The sequence below is a fragment of the Erythranthe guttata genome, chromosome 4 (assembly GCF_056151865.1).
Source record: "Erythranthe guttata isolate IM_541 chromosome 4, IM_541, whole genome shotgun sequence".
NCBI classification, from domain to species: domain Eukaryota; kingdom Viridiplantae; phylum Streptophyta; class Magnoliopsida; order Lamiales; family Phrymaceae; genus Erythranthe; species Erythranthe guttata.
The window spans coordinates 1,039,754-1,061,497 of NC_142536.1; the positions used below are offsets into that span (position 1 = coordinate 1,039,754).

Below are 21,744 nucleotides of genomic sequence, written 5' to 3' on the forward strand. Positions count from 1 at the left end.
ACGTAAGTTGAGATAAAGTGCTTTTCCATGATCAAAGGTACCAAAAGACGAGGTTTCAAACCTAATATAATTACATTATATGACTTTTTGTTAGATAACGTTAACAAAACGGCGTTATCAACTATTGGACAACTTAACGTTAACATTGTGGAGTTACATACATACGTCATCAACTAATTAATTATTTCTTGTTTATAGAAATAATTATGTGTTACTAATTATTTTTCAAAATTATTTATTGTTCTAGAAAATGTGATCACAAATTTCATTTTTTTTTTCTAGAAAAAAATCAAAACCAAACTTCCATTCGTATAAAAGTTGACTTATCTATTTAAATTGGTATTTGCCAGGTATACTACCCTAACACATGGATTCCTTCTAGAAGAAATAAAATCGTGTCATAACATAGGCCGTCCTTCTAGAAGAAGCAACCACGTTTAAAATAAAATCCAAAAATTAAATTGGAAACAGCCAAGAAAAAAAAGACGGTCGGCCCGCAAAAGATTGCCGAACCCATACATACAAATCTACATTACAGTATGTATCTATATTGAATTAAGTGTCAAACTAGACAGCCTACCTCACCTCACCACCTTTTCATTTCATTTCTTTACCTAAGTACCAATTTCTCATTTATTACTATTTCCGATCCTCTCCCTCGATTTATATTTTATATATATATAATATTTTTTTTGGGGGGGTATGTACATACATGTACGATTTGTGCATATATATTTTGCTTTTTGGTAATTTTTTACAGTACCTGAAAATCAAATCAAATGGAGGAGGGGAGGGCGTTGTTTGATGCATCTGCTTACATGTTATTCGAGGCCAGCGGCGATTCCGAATCGCAATACTTAGGCGGCGGCGGTGCATTGGAGCCGGATTCCGATGCCGCGGAGGATGATGCGCAGTCGTGCAGCTACGGATCGTTGTTATTTTCTGATAGTGCGCGCCTCCGTGATGAGGTCGATGCGGAAGATTCTCGCCGCGGTGATTTTGATGAATTTAGTGGAGAAGAGAAGGAGGAGGACGGCGGCGGCGGAGGTGTTAGCGAGGAAGACGACGGCGTAGTTGATCAACGCAGAGGCGGCCGCGGAAATCCGGCAGCGGCGGCGGCGGTGGACAAGGAGAAGCCGATGAAATCAAACGGTTGTGAGGGTTCGAATGTGAAGATGATGAACGAGGGCGAAGGGGATAAGCTGTTTTGGGAGGCTTGTTTGGCATCTTAGAATTATTAATTGAGAATATTCTCTGCATCAAACAAATTAAATTTGCAGAGGTAATTGAATCTCCGGATTTTGATGATGAACACTTTTTCACTTCTTCTTCTTCTTTCATTTATTTTTTATTATAGAAATTATTTTACATTTCTATTTAATTAAATTTCCATTGTGTTAATTAATAACTATACTCACAATTGTAAATACAGTTACTTCAATGAAGATCAACACTATTTGTGTTCCACATCTGAAGGAAATTGTGTCTGTGTGTCTGTGTATATATATATAATACGATTATAGATTCAATAGTTTGATTAATGAATAAAACTTTAGTCAACTATTTTTAAATGATAATGAGGTCTCCGAATTGACATACATTTGATGGTTCATATAAAGTATCAACTCATCATTATTGGCATCAAGAAATGGAGCATTATAAAACTAATCATAAACCCTTATAATAATTATTCAACATACCACTAACCATTCAATATAAGCACAATTTGCCATCCTATCAATTAACTTAGGGTAAATTACGAAAACCCCACGACCTTAAGTTAAATTAAGAAAATACCCCCACTTTTCCGTAATTATCAAAATCCCTCTGACGTTTGTTTCCGTCTTACACCGGCCCCGTTACAGGGTGATTGTTCAAGGAATCTTCTTTTTTTCCATAGAATATTCTCCAAATGATACTGAGCTACCCCTATAAACGTACAACAAATTGAAGATAGCCATGCACAAATGTTTATAAATCGCCTATGTATGCGATGATGGTTCATAGTAGCATTCCAGATATTATTGTGATATTGCACATACATTTAAAGAGACTATAGAAGTAGAATCAGCATCTTTTGTGAAATACAACAAGATAATCAGTTTTTCATGAAAATAAAAAAAATATAAAAAAATCTTTGCTGATGGAGCAAAGAGAGAAACTGAAAATTCAGCCCCTAAGACTTACAAAATCAATCAAAAGCAAAAACCACTGTCTTATCAGAACAACCTAACAACCTTAACCACAGAAATTAATTTACAAAAGAGCAAGCAATATTGCTGTGGGTAGAGAGATAGAGAGAGAAACAACATCCTTAAAACTCCACAAAAAAACTACCCTAAAACAACACAACACTAACTAATTAAACTACAGTAACGGTCAAACAGATGCATTAGCATTAGTAGAATGTGTAATATCTGCTCACACCATATCAACATCTTCATCCCCCACGAGCGCCTCCATAATAATAGGTACGATTTCAGTCTCTATCTTAAGGCTCGACGAGTCTTCTCCGTCGCTTGTGCTGATGAAAGAACTCCCCATCCTACTATCCGATGCAGTAAAACAAGAACCAGCATTGAGTGGAGAAGAATCAGTTGAGGGCCCCGCGTTCAAGATTCCCTCTAGCTGCTTCCGGAACCCGTTTTTCGCGCTCTCGTTCTCGTCCAGCTGCCTTAAGAAGCACTCTTCGATGTCGCCCAACGACTCGATCTCGTCTTTATCATCCTCTTCTTCTTCCTGTTCTTCGTCGTCTTCCGAGGTGGGACCCGTTGACTCGCAGCAGCTAGTGTCCATGTCGTGTTGACTTTCGTAGTCCTCGTCGTCATCAGTTTGACCGTTGGAGGAGCGGGAGGAGAGGGGCGAGTACCCCCCTTCTTCTCCTTCGACGGCTTCGTCACGTTCTCGTAGTGTTTTAGTAATGAGGGTCTTCAGCAGGTTCATTACTTGGACTGCATGCATCAGTGCCGTTAACGGATCCGACATCTGCCACATGCAGCCGGAAAAATTAGCTGCGATATTGAATCAAGAATTTCGAAAACGTAGAAAACGAAAATGCAACAAAAAAAATCACCTGAGTCATATTTGGTGCAAAAACCATCGCGATATTTCTGGGATTCATTTTGTTGGAATCTTCGTGCTCGACAACGTCGGCCATTAAATCAATGGCCCAACCGAGAAGAGCACTCTCAGTCGGTTTAAGCTTCTTAACGAGCTCGAAAGATTCCTCCTCCGTATTGCATTCCAATACCTCTTCCGGAGAAAGCCCGTCAAGTATCCCGCACGGCAGCTCTCTAAACCAAGCTTTAATCAGACCAGCCAAACAGTGCACATCTATATCCTGTGGAACAATTCCCCGGTTCAGCTGGTCCCTCACGTGTTCCTCTTTGCTGTTCTCCGGATTTATCCGGAATATTCCTTCCGACTGCAAACAGAATATTCCGAATTCAAAAAAAAAAATCGAAGCTGAAGAGTACTTACTTATCATAACTTGTTGCGTTTTTCGTTTACCTTTAGACCGCCTTGTGAGTACAATCTTTCTTGCATCAGTAGTAGAATAGTTGGGACACTATTCCCCCTCGTGTCGTATGAGCACTGCATCGATTCGGCCGAGACACCAAATACACTCACACTGCGTAATTAGATACGAACTTGTCATAAAACGTATTAAAATCAAGAAAAATAGCTACTCAAGCCATTAAATATCACATCAACTTTTCATCTAGTGCACTAAAGTTTTCGGTTATATCTACCGATATAATGAGTAATAACTTTGGCCAACCTGAACTTCAAATAAAGTGAAGTAATTGTGGAAGCTCTTCCATTAATTACTTTATTTATACATTTCCAGGTTATAAAAAAAAATGGAATTTATTAAATTCCTAATATTTGGTAAGAAGTAAATGCTATATTAAATCTGAATGTAATTTCCAGATTTTATTGTGTAATAAATAAACCAATAATATAATCATGTCAAGAATATTCAAATTATTGAGAAACTCTGGAATATATGAATATCCCTTCCTCCATTGAAGACCAAAATTAACCTCCCCAGATTCTTCAATTTGTGTATTTTATATATTCCTCAATTAATTTGTGTATTTCTTTTTTTTTTAATTTTCAAGATTTTATTTAATTACAGCAATTAAAGTATAATGCATCAGATCTAAACAAAATACTAACAGATAAAAAAAAAAAAAAAACAAATAAGTCAATAAATTTGAAAAAGCCCAAAAGAAAAAAAGGGAGCAAGAACAAGCTTAAAAGTCGGAACTTTTAAGCTAAAACAAAAAAAGGTTAGATTTTTTACCTAGCACTTGGAGCTCTAGAAGGAACCTCGACCTGAAACTCAACGGGAAGGCCGAGAAATCCGTTGAACCTATCAAAGGTGACGTGGGCTATGTGCTGGACATTTGTGGGCCACCCGATTTCCATTTGATGAACGGCTGAGATCACATCCTGGTCTTCCCTGTCAACTCGGCACGTCGACACCATGGATTTCCTTAGAGCTGATAAGATGAAATCCAGCAACGAAAGCTGCTGCGCGTCCTCCTGCTTATCAAGCTCCTCCGCCACACCTGATTTCGAGCTCTTTCCGCCGCCGCACCCGCCGCCGCCCCTCGTCACCATAACCATCCCAGTCATGATTCTGTTTTTAATTTCCCCTCTCTCTCTCTCTAAAAAAACGCTAGCTTAGTATTTTCTCTCTCTAGAAGGAAGAAATGGGATTTGTTTTTATTAAGTGGTGTGCTCTGCATTCAAGAAGGGGGTTTTTTGAAGTTTGAAGTAATGTATTTTGTTATTACTACTGTTTATTCAAACGGCCACTTCTTTTTTCAAATTCTTTGTCTTTGTCCAGTTTTTTTGTTGCTTTGTTATTGGGTTCGGTTTTCGGGGTATATTACTGTTTTGCCACTCGGGCTGAAATAACAATAACTGACCACATATTTAAAATCCACTTATCAATTGAATCTTGTGATTTTGTGAGGTCGGTATTAATTACATAAAGCCCACTCTTGAATAGCTACTTGGCCCAAAATAGAAATTTGAGCATATATATATATTATTTTTATTGGACCAAAATCGAATAGTAATATTTTTTTAAATTAATTAATCAATTAATTATTGTTTTTTTTTTTCAATTTATCTTTGGCTAAATGGTGATGTCATTGGAATTCCATGACTTATTAAGGGGTAAAACGGACAATTGAGTTCTTTGAATGGTAGAAGACCGTTGGTAGAAAAGGGGATTAAGCCAAAAGAGCTGCTGTTTGAAAATTTAATCACGTTGCTGTTTCATAAATAGAAGCAAATTTAATATTAACAACATAATTTACCCAAAATTATAACTTGGTCCCTTGAATTTTGACAAATTGCCGCCAAATGAAACATAGGTCTCGTAGGTGGTGGTCAGTGGTCAACCTTCATTTACTATTACTTGGAATTATTTTGTCTCATAAATCACAATCAGGTGCTGTCAATCAATTAATTATCGGATTAGTAAAATTAACCTCGTAAACTGATAATTTCAGTAGGTACGATAAAGAATTGGGATTTTCGTAATTTTAGAATATCGGATTTTTAACGTAAATAGCGTGAAAGAAAATATTATACGAACTCGACTAACCATGTTTCCTTTTTTACTTTTTTAACTATGGTTTTATATTTATCCAAATATGTACAATTTCTTAAGTAAATGTACTTCGTGACCTTTAATCAATTTTGATGTAGCATCATTTAAATTTATTCTTTTGTAATTGGATGTATATTAAATAATAAATTATTTTGTATTAAAGAATAATACAATTAGAATAAAGAATTTGGAAATTGGGAAATTTGAGGGGTTGGCAATTGGAATATTTTATAATTAGAGAGTGACAATTGAGCAAACCCAGGAATCATGATGCAGAAGGGGCCCCACGCGCGTGGTGTGCAATGCATTTGTAGTTGGTCGGAGATAGTTGTATTCAAATTCAAATATCACCACCTTTTTATTTACTTTTTTGTTTTCTGATTTTGACCGTTGTAGATCGCATCTCCTCCTCGTCGGATTCTGATTTGTTCGATGCAACACCCGGTGAAAAACACCGGGTGGGTCTTCTGCTGCCACGTGTTTCTTTTTTTGTATTTTATAATAGATTCCCCGCTAGGGTTTACCTTTAGGGGTTTTAGAAAAATAAAAAAAGAACACGTGGCAGCAGAAGACCCACCCGGTGTTTTTCACCGGGTGTAGCATCGAAGGAACCTCGGATTCTGCTGGCTCTTCCGTCAAATCTGTCACACCTTTTAAATCAATTACTATAATTATCTACTACTTCATATATTTAGGCCAAATTACGGAGTCAACCCTGAGTTAAGTTAAAATTACGAAAAATCTCATATATTTGGATAATTACAATCACCTTTTCAACTAATAATTATCTTACGAAAAAACCTCGCATTCAGTAGGTAAATTTGACAACGTAAATTTGGACGCGTAAGACAATACATAGTTGAAGAGTATGGTTGTAATTACTAAAACATAAATTTTTTTTTTTTTAATTTGAACATATCTCAGGAGTGGTCGTATTTACCCATATGTTTGAGTTGTTTACTCAATAATTAAAGTGGTAAAAACTAATTAAATAGTTCATACTTTCATAATTTTCAAAGGATTTTGAATCAATAATTTAGACTCGTATGCATATCGACCATTAGCATACTGAGATTGTCATTAATATTAGTATTAATATTAATAATAATATTAGTTTTATTATTAGTATTAGTATTAATCCCAATAAAACTTTGATTTTTAATTTATCTAAGGGCTGAAGTAAAATTTAACTGTGCATAACGCCGTTATGTGCAATGTCGGTTAAACATTACGGTTCCGCTTCTAGGCATGGTACAATCCGTTGAGGCTTTTGGAGAAATGGCTGGGCTTTTCGGATATGATTGGGCTTCTATTCTAAGCCCATTTATCCGTTTAACAGGCTTGAAATAAATACCTTATTTTTTCCCTTTATTTTTTATTTTTTATTTTATTTTGAATAAGCATGTCCATTATGCACTAAACAATCCCACGAATAAAATGATCAAATATAAGATTGATTCTAAGAAAATAAAATTAATATAAGAAGACAATTTGTTTCTGGTAATTGGTCCTTTATTGGTTATATATAAAAAAAACTGTCTGAATTAATTATATTTAATGATTAATAAATTAAGTTGCGCATGTGAGAGTTGAAAAAACTAAAAAATAAAATAGGAAAAGTGACGCGCTGAAGTGATTGATATGCTTGGCTTCACACTTTGGTTTTCCAAGCGGCAACATTTTATCAGGCGGGAAGAATTTACTCAATTTTGAGCTAATATTCACGCACACGCACACACACACACGCGCACACACACCTCCATCTTCGCAGACCTAAATCAGCCGCACTTTGCTTAAAATTCAGTCAGTTTCTACCCGTGGTTCATGGAAGACGAACCGGTGGTGCCGGAACCGGCGACTCGCCGTTCGGTCAGTTAATTAGAGTTGTGTTTTACTGGCATATTGTTTCTATTTTGGTTTCGAGCCCTAATTTTTTTTTGATTTTGACTTTTATGTGTTGTCTAATTTTTTGTGTTCGAGTAGAAAAGGGCTAGGGCTCAGGTCAGGACTGCAGATTTCACGCGCACAGACAAAATTGAAGATGAATTGGAGGAAGAGAGGGAGGAGTCTTCAGACGATCTTCAGGAAAATCGGCGAAAACCTAAGAGAAATAAGGCTACTGAAGGCGCTTCAACTTCGGCTGCAGCCGCGCGTAAAGCCGACTCGAGTTTGATTGGTAGGTATTCCTGATGTTATGTAACTTAAGTATTATGGTATACTATATATGTGACTGTTTAGATCTGTAGTACTTGGCAAATGGCATTGTAATTGAGGAAAAAGTATATAAGATTTTGAAGGGGAATATTTTATTTCATTGGAAGGCTTTAATTCTTCTCTATGCTGCATTCTTTCCCCTTCATGAAATGCTGGCAGAAGTGGTGGCTGTGTGTGTGAATAGTTAACTATTCCCTTCTCGTATGTTAAACTTGAAGTGTTTTGAGAAATTATGAATTTGAGAATTGAGACATATTATTAGTTACTATATATTCATTTCATCGTGATTTTGTTTTAGTTGCAAATTTTTTATGCCTTCTGCTAGTGGACTGGTTGGCCTAAAAAGTAGTGTTTGTGCTTTTTATTGACCAAGTTATGCAAAAATGTTTTTGGTAGAATAGCTGTCAAAGTGATCGTGCTTATTCTTGGCTCATTTCCATCTTTCCATCTATACAGTCAATGTTGGGCAAACAGATTTGGCCACCTTTGATGTTATTGGTTTTATTTCATGGTGTGTATACTGATAGCTAGTTATATACTTAATATGAAATTGTTTTGTTCTGCAGACGTTGTTAAAGGTGAAGGGAAGGAAATTCCTGATGTAGTCAAACGATGGGTTGAACATTATGACAAAAACCAGAAATCCGCAACTGCTGATCTCTTGTCTATGCTTTTTGAGGTTATTATATACTATGTTCTAATCAGCATAGTCCTATCATATTTGATAACTTTGTAATACTACTTCATTGTTTTATCATGGGCAGGCATGTGGAGCAAAATATTTCCTTCAAGAAGAGGATATAGATATGACTGATGTTGATGACGTGGTGGTTGCTCTTGTTAATATGGCTAGAAGAGTATCCTTTGCTTTGTCAATTTGAACGAAAACATCTTTCCTTCTTGTTTTCTTCTTCATGGAATCTTATAGAATGTTATGGTTCTTTCATATGCATTTTTTGTTTTTTCTTCCCTTCTGCAACACACAAGCACCATCATCTTCCACGTAAAATGACAACTAGAAAAAAACTACATATATACAACGAAACTTGAGATTTCCCTTAATAAATTACAACTTAGGGGGAAATTGAAGATTATCAGAGTTCGAAAAGGGGATTCAAGAATTTCAAAGATAATCTTATTTATTTCTGGGACAATTTGGTTAGCGAATGTCAGAGTGGACCACTGTTTGATCAGTCATTATTTGATCGGTGTTTGGACTACATCATTGCCTTGTCATGGTAAGTATTTGATATTGAGTTACTGGGAAGATAAAATAGAATTCTGTAGCTTCTCTAAGCTTATTGTTTATGTTTTGCAGCACTCCTCCTAGATGTTACCGTCAGATTGCCTCACTGATGGGACTTCAACTTGTCACATCCTTCATTAATGTTGCTAAAGTGCTTGGTGCACAGAGAGAGACCACTCAGAGACAGTTAAATGCTGAAAAGAAAAAAAAGATTGAAGGACCCCGAGTTGAATCGCTTACTAAAAGGCTATCAATGACACATGAAAAGATAACTACCATGGAAGAGATGATGCGGAAAATATTTACCGGGTATGAATCTCTATTGTTTTGATTATGTACATTCAGAAGGTCCTATTCCTTAGTTCTCCGGTCCTTTTGTACATTTATATTGTATGCTTTAGATTCATCTGAAATACTTGTATTTTGAAGGTTATTTGTGCACCGTTACCGAGACATTGATCCAGATATCCGGATGTCATGTATAGAATCCCTTGGTGTGTGGGTACTGTCATATCCCTCACTTTTCTTGCAGGATTTGTATTTGAAATATCTTGGATGGACATTGAACGATAAAGTAAGTTACAAATAGTCAATTATGTTTGGGCTGTGAGGTTTTATTTTCCTCATGCTGAATATATTTACTTATAATCCCTTCTGCTTTGAAGAGCGCTGGTGTTAGAAAGACTTCCGTTCTGGCATTGCAAACTCTTTATGAGGTGGATGATAACGTTCCATCTCTTAACCTTTTCACGGAGAGATTTTACAAGCGGATGCTCGAGCTTGCTGATGACATTGATATTTCTGTGTCAGTATGTGCAATAGGCCTAGTAAAACAGCTCTTGAGGTATCTAGCAACCACTTGAAACTATTGCTTTGCTGAACTGTAATATAATTCATGGGGACACACTTGAAACCTTTCTTTACAAGTTGTTTTGTGATATATTTGCAGACATCAACTAGTGCCTGATGATCAACTAAGTTCTTTATATGATTTATTAATTGACGATCCACCAGATGTTAGGCGTGCTATTGGAGCACTAGTATATGATCATTTGATTGCTCAGAAATTTAATAATTCACAGTCTCGCTCAACAGGTTTTGCTTTTACTGTTCTCTGATGCATCTGATTTTATTAGTAATGTTTAGTAATCAGATGGTTTTTTTTTGTTTTTTTTTTTTGTTTTTTTTTTCTGGTTCTTTTGCAGGTAGTGACAGTGATTCTTCAAAGGTTCATATTAGTAGAATGTTGAAGATACTAAAAGAGTTTTCAACTGACCCCATCCTGAGTTTATATGTCATTGACGATGTCTGGGATTACATGGGCGGCATGAAAGTACGTAAATACAAATAGATAACATATGTTTTGGGTGGCAGTTCAAATGTTTGGGGTATAGTAGTTGGAGATGCAGATGATAATAACTAACAGCATTTATCATTCTCAATATATTGACTGTAACCTATTTTGTTAATAAACCATTTTGTAGTGAATAGAAGCTTACTAGGTACTTGAATCTTTTAAATTAGGTGAATGGCTGATTATTATAATTTATTTGACAATTAACTTAAATATTCAGTAATCATATGTTTCCTTAACTTATTTTTTACTATATTGAATTTTCATTTCATATTTATTGCTGTTCATTTATTACCTGGATCATGTTTCTTTTCTTCATATCACTTCATTCAACTCAATTCGTTAGTTTCCATTTCTCTGAGCAAATCTAAAATTAGTAAATTTCTTATTGGTACTAAAAACAGGTAGAAAAATTTATGGCTAGAGATAAACTTTATTGCTAAAAGTTCAAGGGAGCCTTTAAAAAATTAATTAGGATGGTTTCTGATCTTTTTCATTAAACTGGTTGAGTCCTTGTATATAAGTATTCTCTCTGAAAGAGATCGTGGTACTTGTAGGACTGGAAATGTATCATTCAAATGCTACTGGCGGATAACCCATCAGCTGAGCTTGATGATGTAGATGCAACAAATTTGATTAGGCTTCTCTTTGCATCAACAAGAAAGGCAGTAGGAGAAAGGATTGTTCCTGCAACTGATAATAGAAACCCACATTATACCAAAGCTCAAAAGGTTTGTGAGATTTTAGCTCCATCCTTTTCTTTTCTTCAAGTATTCTAGCATTCCAATCTATTATTTATTTTCTTCTGTTAGTTCTATTTTAGCCTGAACATCAACTATGATTCCATTTGTGGGTTGACAAGGTTACCATGGTTCTCTTTCTTATATTATTTTTATATTCAGAGTCAAGTTAAATTATTATTTTTTTTCTCTAACAATTACTAGGAAATATTCGAAAACAATAAACGTGATGTCACAGTTTCCATGATGAAGACCTATCCTCAGCTTCTACGCAAGTTTATGCCTTACAAGGACAAAGTATCACCTCTAGTTGAAATTATCGTTCACATGAATCTTGAGCTTTATTCTCTCAAGAGACAAGAACAGGTTGGTTTAATTAATGTGCTTGGCTATGTGGGTCAATGGACTTAGCTTACATTAATTGCAAATAAGATCGCGTTCGTTCTTTTTTCAGAACTTTAAAGCTATTCTTAAACTTATGAGAGAGGCATTCTTTAAGCATGGGGAAAAGGATGCTTTGAGATCATGTGTGAAAGCAATCAAGTTTTGTGCCACGGATAGCCAAGGAGAATTGCAGGACTTTGCTCAGAATCAGATCAAAGAGCTTGAGGAGGAGTTGATTGGAAAATTAAAATCTGCAATAAAAGATGTTGTGGTATGGGATGTATTCAATGTATATTCTCTGTATGTATTAGCATAAAGTTGCGAGTATTGACATGTTTTGTTGGCAGAATGGTGGTGATGAATACTTGCTGCTTGTAAATCTGAAAAGGTTATACGAATTTCAGTTGTCACACAGAGTTCCTCTTGAAAGCATGTATCAAGATCTTGTACATGTACTCAAGAGTTTCAGAACCATAGATGATGAGGTTTGTAAACTAAATGCTGTCATTTTGGAAGCAGATTGTTCCTTCTAGGCTTTCTGATAATCATCTGCTTCTCTAATTCAGGTTATTGCCTTTCTGCTTCTAAATATGTTCTTTCACGTTTCATGGTGCCTGCAATCTGTTTTATCCAGTGAAACAGTTTCAGAGGCACGGGTATCTGCTCTGGTAGAAAAGCGTGATGCCTTGTTGGAACAACTTGAGTACTTTCTTGATAAACCTTTAAAACTTCATGGTGATGTTAGGTGTAAAAATCAGCTGGCGTATAGGGTTAGCATTCTCTATGCTGTGACTTTTCTTTTTCTCCCCGCTGTGTTTCGACTCTTGCTCATATCTAAGTTGACTAAAGAAAATATAGAAATGTTTTTATTTGACACTTCCTACGCGTACTATTTTTGGCAGGTTTGTGGTATCCTTGCAGATACATGGTGTTTATTCAAAATGATTAGATTTGCCTCGACAAATCTGGAAATGTTAGGGTACTCTCCAGATGAGTCCATTGTTAAGAAGTACTGGAAAATGTGTGAGCAACTACTAAATGTCTCAGGTAACCAACTGCATCTCTTGTAACCAGTACTCTGTTGCTTATGTGTGTTTAGGCTGTAGCCTAAGATTACTAGGGGAATAACTATATATTTTTACATGATTTAAAAGAGTTGAATTCTTATAGTTAGCGTTAAGGACTGTTTATTCTAACTGACCTAAGCTTTTGGACTGCACAAGGGTACAAATTGAGGTGGCTAAGACTGTCATTTCTCCAGTTCTATGATCTGCCTTAGATTTTGCAAAATCTTTCTCCTGTAGTTCTATATTGCTTGACCAATAAGATTTTCCTCTAGACCTCTGCCTTTAAAGTTCCTGTTCACTGGTTTGTGTTTGCCTTTTTTGTATTTGTTTAATATATGCTCGTGTGAACCTGATGTTCTTTAAACCTTTGATTCACTTTAGATGATGCAGAAGAAGATGAAGGAAACAGAGAATATGTGGAGGAGACTAATGCAGATGCTGTCATGTTTGCTCTGGCCAAATTAGTGGCTACTGATTCAGTTCCTAAGGTAGTTTGGCTTTTTGTAATTATTTTATGACTTGTTTGTGTAATGCACAAGCTGATTTATATGCTTTGAGGTGTTTTTTACTTCCATTTTTTGTCGTTGTTTGTGGATGTTAATCCTGGTATATATGTCCATTCTTTGGGAAAAATAAGGCTACTTTAAAGTTTATACTGTTTTTCCCCGAGACACATGGCAAGTTCTCAAATAACCTGGAGATTCATGATTGTATTCTGACTGCAGGAGCATCTTGCCCCAGAGATCATTTCTCATCTGGAGAAGTATGGTACCAGTGTCAGTGAAACTGTGAAGCATTTAGTCACCTCCTTAAAGAAAAAGGGAGACATATCAAGTATTCTTATAGAAACGCTGAAAATGGTAACCCTATTTTGGAGATATTTACTATTCGATTTGTCAGTCTGAGTGGCATGAATCAATTCTTCTTCCTTAATGCTTTCTGATATTTACCTTTTTTTTTTTTGTTTTTTTGTTATCTGGCTAGGCCTACCAAAGGTACCTGGTAGCACTTTCTGGCAATGATAAATCACTGTCAAGCAAGTTATTTCAGGAATGTAAAAGTCTTGCTGCTCGGCTGTCTGGGTCATATGTTGGTGTCGCCCGAACCAAGTATAAAGCTGAAATTATGAATATTGTCAAAGAAGGTATCAGTTATGCGTTTTCACGTGCTCCGAAGCAATTGTCATTCCTTGATGGCGTAGTGCTTCATTTTGTATCCAAACTTCCTGCACCTGACATACTTGACATGTAAGAGATGCCCATAGCTGCGTATTGAATTTCACAATCTTTTTTTTTCCTGATCATTAACCTATTTCGTGCATTTGATTACATACTTTGGTCGTTATTTAAAAAAGATTCGTATCACAGTCATGTTAACCATTGAGTTTCTTTGTATATCACTAGCATGAGAGGAGTTGAGAGAAGAACTGAAAATGTGAAGACTGATGAAGATCCCAGTGGGTGGCGTCCCTATTACGCATTTCTAGACACTATTCGTGAGAAATACCTGAAAAATGAAGCTGTAAAAGGTACCACTTCCAGTTTTCTGGTTTTGTTGTCCGCTTATTCAGTCAACCTATTCTCAAATGTGTAATCATGTATACCTTCACGTTTAATTATGTAGTGCATTTAATATAATCTTCTGCTTCTATGAGTTTGATTCGTGGTTCTTTGCTCCTGTTGCTCGTAGCATTTAAATTACCTTCTCTTGTATTGACTTTTGAGGTTTGCAGGAATTTGGTTTTCTGCTTATTGCTGATAATTTGAGGGGAAACCTTTCCACCCACCTAACCCACACACACACACACACACACACACACACACACACACACACTCTCTCTCTCTCTCTCTCTCTCTCTCTCTCTCTCTCTCACACACACACACGCACACACACACAAAAACAATATTATCAAACAGTTTTAAGTTAATTCAAATATGATTTTTTATAATTAATTTTTTGTTCATAGTGCCTCTTACTAGGATGTTGTGTGTTTACGTATCACAATTTTATCACATATAAGCGATCTTATGCTTATTACCAACCTTCTGTGCAATAAAGTTGCAGATGGTAAAGAAGGTACATCTGTGAGACGTCGGGGTCGTCCAAGAAAGAAACAGGATCTACAAGGAAAAAGGCTTTTTGACGAGCAAAGTTCGAGTGAAGAGGATGATTCAATTAGTGGGTCTGATCAAGATGCAACAGTTGAAGAAAAACAAGAAGACGATGAAGAGAATGTGCCTTTGATACATTCACTTAAGGCATCATCCAAGCTAAGATCTTTGAAGGTTTCTAAAGAGGACAAGAGAGACCAGACAAGGACAGTAGATGCTGGAAGAAGAGCAACTGAGGAGTTAACTCCAAAAACTTCAGGTACATGCAAGTTCATTTCATGCCATGCTTGAGGGTTATATTTAGGATTAACGTATGGAGACTGTCAAGAGTTTTGTTTTTACTTTCATGCTTCCTCGATTCACGTAATCTCAAGGGTTGGCTTCATAATATATCCTGTCTAGCAATACCTTACATTTGATTTATGTGCAAATATCAGCCACAAAAGTGTTTTCGTTCCTTTTCTTATTTCTGAACTTATAGGAAGTTAATTACTATCACTAATGACGTATTTCAGAGAATAAAATATTACTTTTTGGGTGCAGGGGCGTCGAGCTAGCAAGCATTGAACTAACAGGAGCTGGAAATGGTGTGCCAATGTAACTGGCAGTATGACATGTAAATTATGATGTTTATCACAGTTAGCCATAGCATCTGAATTAAATCCCCCACCCCACCCCACCCCACCCCACCCTAACCCCTAGGGTTCTGTAGATGAATGTAGAAATACAACTGCAAGTTAGGTTGGAGTTTCATTCCTTCGTACTGTATTTCTTCAGATAATTTCCACTGTTCTTTTTCTTTTTTGTAACATGCGATTGCGTTCATTGGAAGAAAAGGGAAAATTACGAATAGGATTTAAAAAAAAACATAGTCATAAATACTGATGAAGAAATGCTATAGGAGACGTATATATCTGACAGTGCAGTGCATGACAACAATTTTGGACCATTATTATCTTCACCCTTTTCTTCAGATTTAAAAGTCTTGAATTATTATTTTTTAATGTATTTATCTCAAGATGAAATTTTTGTAACCCTCATCATACATGGGTATTGGTTAGTGACTATCCACTCTTCACACATAGTAAACATGGTACTATTGACACTCGAAAACCTGGAGGGGCGGGGGGGTGATTCGATCACATATTGGAAGTTCTCGATTTTACCAAATGTCCGAACAAAAAATCAACTCGCTCAAAAATTGGTGGCTCAGGCCATGACCAACATACATAGTACAGTCTAAAATGTTATCGCTATAAATAATTCTTTTAATTGAAATACACGGTAATAATAAAAGAACATGTACATAAACACATCCCAGTAAAAAAAAATTACTCAACTTCTTTGAGAATTCTATCTTTACGTAATTGCTTCTTTGGAATACTTCCTGGGGTACTGTGAGCTCTCCTCCTTTCATCTTTCTTCCTTATAGCATCATTTTGGATACGCTTAAGAGAAGCTGCTTTGTATATTGGTTTCGGCAAGTGTCTATGCCTGTAAGGAACAACAAATACACGTGTAAGATGTTTGCTCACATTAAATTACAAGATATTCAATAGCTATTGTGAAGTTGAGGTCGATTATCTCAAGATATATATCTAATAAACGCTCGCTAGTCACCCGATTAGTATAGCAGGGGACACAAGGGTAATTAGAAAGACCCCAACATAGGAGCGGAGCAACACTTCCCTTTCTCATCTTTTACCCCTCAGTGTGCAAGTTTACATTTGAACACGTAAAAATTGAATCTAATATAATATAATATATCTTGAATAGATGCATGTACCTGACTATGCGCTTAACCTCAGGAAGATGCTTGTAACGATTCTTGACTGCCTCCAGATATTCGTGGTTTTTACGTTCTCTTGGCAAAAGCTGCAAAGGTAGCAAATATTCAATTATATCACAGTCGATGTGGTGAATATTTTGGCTTATTGCAAGAAATTAAACAGAATATAAGGAAGAAGAGATTCATACAACTCCAAGTTGCTCAGATGCTTTAGCCTTCCAAAGTCGAAGGTTTGTATCATCACTCCCAGAGACAACATAACTTGCATCGGAACTGAACTTGACACAGAATACCCTACATAGATAAAAAGGTTGTGTCATGACATATTTCTAATAATGTTCAGATGGATTGTGTGACGTAAGAAACAAACATTTTCGCTAACATACAGCCACAAAGTCAGCTGAGTTATAGTAATAGTTTCTCATGACCAATATTGCTAATTACAAGCAAAACATCATTACTGAGAAAGGTCTAAATGTAAACAGTTTCAATTTGCAATTCAAACCTTTGCATTCTCTTGGTGTGATAAATTTCTCGGCTGTGACCGGCATTATATTGGTATATTCTAACCTGCAAAATGCAATATATATTCGTATTACAACATATGTCTTCACAAGAGAAACCAATTTTTAATATGTAAATAAGTATAATAAAAGAGAAGAAAACCCACAGTTCTATCATAAGATCCAGTTACAAATTCACGACCAGTTGGTGAGTAGTCAATGTCCATACTGCATGAGGTACATGAAACATTAGCAAACATTTTTTTATATTGAATATTACATGTAAAACATAAAAAAATATTATAAGCTAGACTTACACTGCAGAAAGATGGTCTTTATGCACACATTTAGCCTCATCCAATTTCCGAGCATCATAACTATAACAATTGGAATCTTCATTTGCCTGCATTGGCATAATATGTCAATTCATCATCACGGTATTTAAGGATATGAATTTGAACTGGGAATCCCAGCCTCTAGCTTGACCATGCTACTTTGAAAAGTTTTGAGATCAGAAAAATGAACTAATATGCCGAACAAACTTCACATGCTTATCAAAATCAATGGAATCAGTGATGTATCATGGAAAGAGGAATATGTTAAGCAACTGTCTTGAATTTAGTGTTTCCTAAGGAGTTCTGCAACTACCTCAAGATCGCATTAGAGGAAAAAGCATCGGAAATAAATATGACAACTTCAGAGACCAGGATTTTAATATCGGCACAAGAAAAATCCTAGCTCCTTAAGCATAGTACAGATTAAACTGAAGATAGAAGCAGTAGGTAGGAAAAACTTGGCTATATTTCTATCACATAATCTTCTCACAATTTCCAGACGCGCAGATTTCAATTATTTGGTAAGCTATTTTTAATCTCTAATTTAGCATACAAATAAAAAATGTAAAAGAAAACTAGTAGTTCTGTGTTGACTTACAGCTGTAAAGTTCATTGGCTCCATTGGATTCCATGCTATAGAATTAGTTTTATTCTGTGAAAGAAGAAAGTGAGTTAGGACAAATAGTTAACAGAACAAAATGAGTTAAACAATAAAAGTATGACAAGTACCCTCTATGAGAAACAAGGCTAAACAAACACACAGTTGCAGTTGTATACGAGACACATCATGTTTATACGTCTCTTCAACATCCGATACAAGACTAAATTATTACTTATGAACAATAATAAAAAGATCACCACATTCCAGATCTTACTAAAGTAAAATGAGCTATCTAAACATCAGATGATTTATGCTACAGAAAGATATCGAGATTCTTCATGCAAGATCAGATAACTTTTCAAACCCTTCTTCCAAAAATCCAAAAGTGAGGTAAGAAACAGATTTGAGTTTGTCCTATTCCTTGAAATTCTACTGATACTATCAATATCTTAATAGACTAACTCTACAAAAATGAAGAGTGCATACACGTTTTTACTACCGTCCAGATTTTTGAGTTTTGATGAACCAAAGTTCAGTATGGAAATAAGATTACAATTCTCACAGACTACATGATTAAGAATGTGTAGTCTAGAATACGCCATTTACATACATATGTATGATGTTTCTTTACATGAAAAGATATAAAAATTGCTAAACTCACACTCATAATAATCTTTCTTGCCGGAGATGACAATCGTAGATCGTATATTGTAATGCTTCGATCACTGCAATTGCAGAAGTGGAAAAGATTAAGGATAGCAACCTCAACTGATATGATAACTTGTAAAAATCAGCTATAAAGACATAGTCAACTGTAAATTATACAGGCTGAAGATAAAGAATAGATTTAGATGTGAAGATTGTGAATCTGTAATAAATAGTTACAACATGCATCTGCTTGACCATATCAACAGGCATTATTAACTCAAGTTTCACATAAATCACACCTGGATGATGTTGCCAATATATTTGGTTCTCCTGGATTGAATCGTACAGATATGGACGTATCATTACCCCATGCAAAACTGTTAACAGGCTGAGACCTGATTGGATGGAGAAAGGCAAAATGTTGGGATATATACATTTTTAGATTATGATAAAAAAGAATTCGAAAGGTGTTCGCATGAAACCTGTTGTGGTTCCATATATCTACTTGAGCTCCAGCTGTAGCAAAAAGATCACCATCCCACTGGTGATCAACAGCCCTGAAAGATAAAAACAAAGTGGTTAGAGAAAGCTGAATATACATTACTGAATACAGATGATGGTACTAATCTACGTAAGGTATAAGTTGAACAAAAACAAAAGAAATTACCGGAAGGCATTTTTGCAAACATAGACTGCTAGAGGCTGCAAGAAATCCCGAGCCAAAATATAGGTGTTCAGTCACATAGAAGATCTAATATGCAGTCAAACTGTAACAACTAAACAGATAAACAAAGAACCACTAACCTTGACTTCGTTGTCATCGGACTCCATAAGAGAAGGAATAGGGACATTCCAGAGCCTTACACTGAAACGTGGAGGTCAAGTTCAAATGATCAGAACAATATGGCATATTAAGCTGCTTGGATATAACCTGGATTTAAACTAAGTATAAAGTCATATAGAGGGATTAAGTAGGGCTCACGTTGAATCAGTTCCACATGACACAAGAACACGACCATCAGTTGATGCTGTCAGACCGCGTACTGCACCCTGGTGACCAGGAAACTGGCATACCGTCCGCCTAGTGCCATAACATATAAAATATTCAGAGCATGCATAAGAATTTAAAACTTTTTCCTAGTTGATCCTAGATTATTCGGAGTTACCACATATATTAGTTTGGAAAATGTATATCTACAAATTCGATGCATATACATGTATATAGATGCCAATATATAAGTAAATAGTAAGGAGTTGTGCACAGTGTGATATATTGGTCAACAACAGCACTTGAAAAACGAATCACATGCAAGTTATTGATATTACCTGGTGGCTAAATCCCAAAGACGAATATCTGCAAATGAAACAAAGTAGCACAAGTTTTAGAATTCAAATGCTCCAATAAAATGCGAGAAACTCATCTCAAGACCCTCACTTCACATTACAAAAATCCATAAATTCAGCGAACAAAAGCATCAGCGATAGCCGATAATTAACTTCCCAAACATCGGTATATTGTGTGTAATACCAAACTAACGAGTTAAAATAAAACGGAATTTTAATACAGATACAGATTAAAGGAGTATACCTCCATCCATGGAACCAGAAAATATTCCCTTTAAATGATTTGGGTTCTTAGCCATACAAGAGACTGCATCAATGTGCCCATCCATTGCTCCAACAAACGGCCGTGCAAATATCTTTCAACACCAAAAATAAAAAAGCAACAGCTACATTTATTTCCGAATTTCATCCACGAACAGCAAGTTAAGGAAAACAACATACAGAAAATTAACTCATAGCATCAAAATTAATAGACATAGTAGATGTACCTTATCCAACTTAGCTGCATTAAGAGCGCGAACGTACTCAACAGACTTCTCTTGGGATCGAAGATTAGGGTCGAAATTACGAAAAACTCTCTGCAAAACATTCAGAAATCTCATTTCTCTCTCCTAAACATAGAAGCTAAGGAGGAGTTCGAATTGAGAAGGAGAATACCTGAAGATCCTGGCTTCGTTCCCGGGTGAATTCATCCGTAGAGCGAGAAATCACTTTCACCTTCATTGCGTGAATGTGCGTCGAAATTCAAAACCCTAGAGAGATCGAAGTAGAAGTGCAGAAAGTGGGATTTTAGGGTTTTAGGACGGAGACGGGAAGGAAGATAAAATAAAATAACAAATAAAATAATTTGACCGTTTAGGGTCTAATATTTTAACTTAAAAATAGGAAAATTACAAAAAGTGTCCTAAACCAAAATTTATATATCCAAATAATTCAAAGAAAAATTATGGGTAAATTCACCCCCTTATACTTTGGTTCGGTATCACTTTACCCCTTCTACTCTCAATTGCGCCGATTTGCCCCCTTGTACTTTGGCTCGATATCACTTTACCCCCTTCTACTTTCAATAGCATTGATTTGCCCCCTTGTACTTTGACGCGATATCATTTTACCCCATTATACTCTCAATTGCATCGATTTGCCCCCATGTACTTGAAAATTTGTCTAAACTAGTATTCACCCGTGCGATGCACGGGGCGGCATATTTCTAACTGAAAATACATGTCTCAAAAACAAATTTACGCATATATCAATTATCACGGTCACCGAATTTAAGTACATAACGTAATCGACCAACAATAATAAAAATATGTTATAAGTGTCATGTTCTTCATAGTTATAATATAAGAATACTATTAAATAGTAATATATCGTAAAAAATAAATCTTAAAGATAATAAGAATTGCACCGAGCACCCTAGGGAAATGACTGAAAATAACATCACACCGGGGAAAATATATAGATAAGAAACACCTGCAAAAGAATAAGTTCTTTAAAAATAAAATAAAAAACATGTTACATGAATAAATGATAAATATGAAAATATTTTCTACCTTCAAATTCGATGAAATACTTCCTTGTACACGACATTTCTAGTAACATTGGTGAGTTCACCCGAATCCGACTTGTTGAATATCTTAATGCCACCTCTGCTCTTAACTCTGGACACTGCAACATATAGTTGACCATGGCTGAAGACAGGCCTAGGAAGATACAACCCAACATGCGAAAGAGTTTGGCCTTGGCTTTTATTTATTGTCATTGCAAAAGAAACAA

At 35.8% G+C, this 21,744-nt stretch overlaps 4 protein-coding genes across 5 annotated transcripts; 2 read left to right on the plus strand and 2 right to left on the minus strand.

Annotated features, from left to right (window-relative positions):
* The first annotated feature begins 589 nt into the window (after positions 1-589).
* Positions 590-1,467, plus strand: LOC105957890 (myelin transcription factor-like protein). The gene has a single exon (XM_012981869.2). It carries the CDS (start codon positions 780-782, stop codon positions 1,230-1,232), a length of 453 nt encoding a protein of 150 aa, XP_012837323.1. The 5' UTR covers positions 590-779; the 3' UTR covers positions 1,233-1,467.
* A 608-nt stretch (positions 1,468-2,075) lies between these two features.
* Positions 2,076-4,837, minus strand: LOC105953686 (Rho GTPase activating protein with PAK-box/P21-Rho-binding domain-containing protein). The gene is made up of 4 exons (XM_012977380.2): positions 4,310-4,837; positions 3,511-3,631; positions 3,074-3,424; positions 2,076-2,985 (listed from the first exon to the last, which is right to left on the minus strand). The coding sequence occupies exons 1-4, from the start codon at positions 4,642-4,644 to the stop codon at positions 2,422-2,424; spliced, it is 1,371 nt and encodes a 456-aa protein (XP_012832834.1). The 5' UTR covers positions 4,645-4,837; the 3' UTR covers positions 2,076-2,421.
* A 2,295-nt stretch (positions 4,838-7,132) lies between these two features.
* Positions 7,133-15,730, plus strand: SCC3 (sister-chromatid cohesion protein 3). Of its 2 annotated transcripts, none has more exons than XM_012977359.2 (22): positions 7,133-7,501; positions 7,616-7,808; positions 8,413-8,525; positions 8,611-8,703; positions 8,924-9,084; positions 9,165-9,401; positions 9,522-9,666; positions 9,758-9,936; positions 10,042-10,187; positions 10,298-10,425; positions 11,004-11,177; positions 11,391-11,552; positions 11,641-11,841; positions 11,918-12,055; positions 12,137-12,340; positions 12,473-12,617; positions 13,019-13,125; positions 13,363-13,497; positions 13,622-13,884; positions 14,041-14,165; positions 14,696-15,007; positions 15,292-15,730. In XM_012977359.2, exons 1-22 carry the CDS (start codon positions 7,457-7,459, stop codon positions 15,303-15,305), a joined length of 3,420 nt encoding a protein of 1,139 aa, XP_012832813.2. In that variant the 5' UTR covers positions 7,133-7,456; the 3' UTR covers positions 15,306-15,730. The 2 variants fall into 2 exon arrangements, with proteins under 2 accessions (XP_012832813.2, XP_012832822.2); XM_012977368.2 differs by having other exon boundaries at positions 7,206-7,501; positions 14,702-15,007.
* A 162-nt stretch (positions 15,731-15,892) lies between these two features.
* On the minus strand, positions 15,893-20,862 carry LOC105953666 (WD repeat and SOF domain-containing protein 1). Its single transcript, XM_012977347.2, has 17 exons — positions 20,626-20,862; positions 20,457-20,546; positions 20,213-20,324; positions 19,951-19,978; positions 19,607-19,705; positions 19,429-19,489; positions 19,292-19,326; positions 19,107-19,181; positions 18,924-19,019; positions 18,638-18,701; positions 17,974-18,027; positions 17,358-17,443; positions 17,208-17,268; positions 17,043-17,107; positions 16,726-16,831; positions 16,535-16,623; positions 15,893-16,242 (listed from the first exon to the last, which is right to left on the minus strand). Exons 1-17 carry the CDS (start codon positions 20,689-20,691, stop codon positions 16,080-16,082), a joined length of 1,350 nt encoding a protein of 449 aa, XP_012832801.1. The 5' UTR covers positions 20,692-20,862; the 3' UTR covers positions 15,893-16,079.
* Positions 20,863-21,744: the final 882 nt, after the last annotated feature.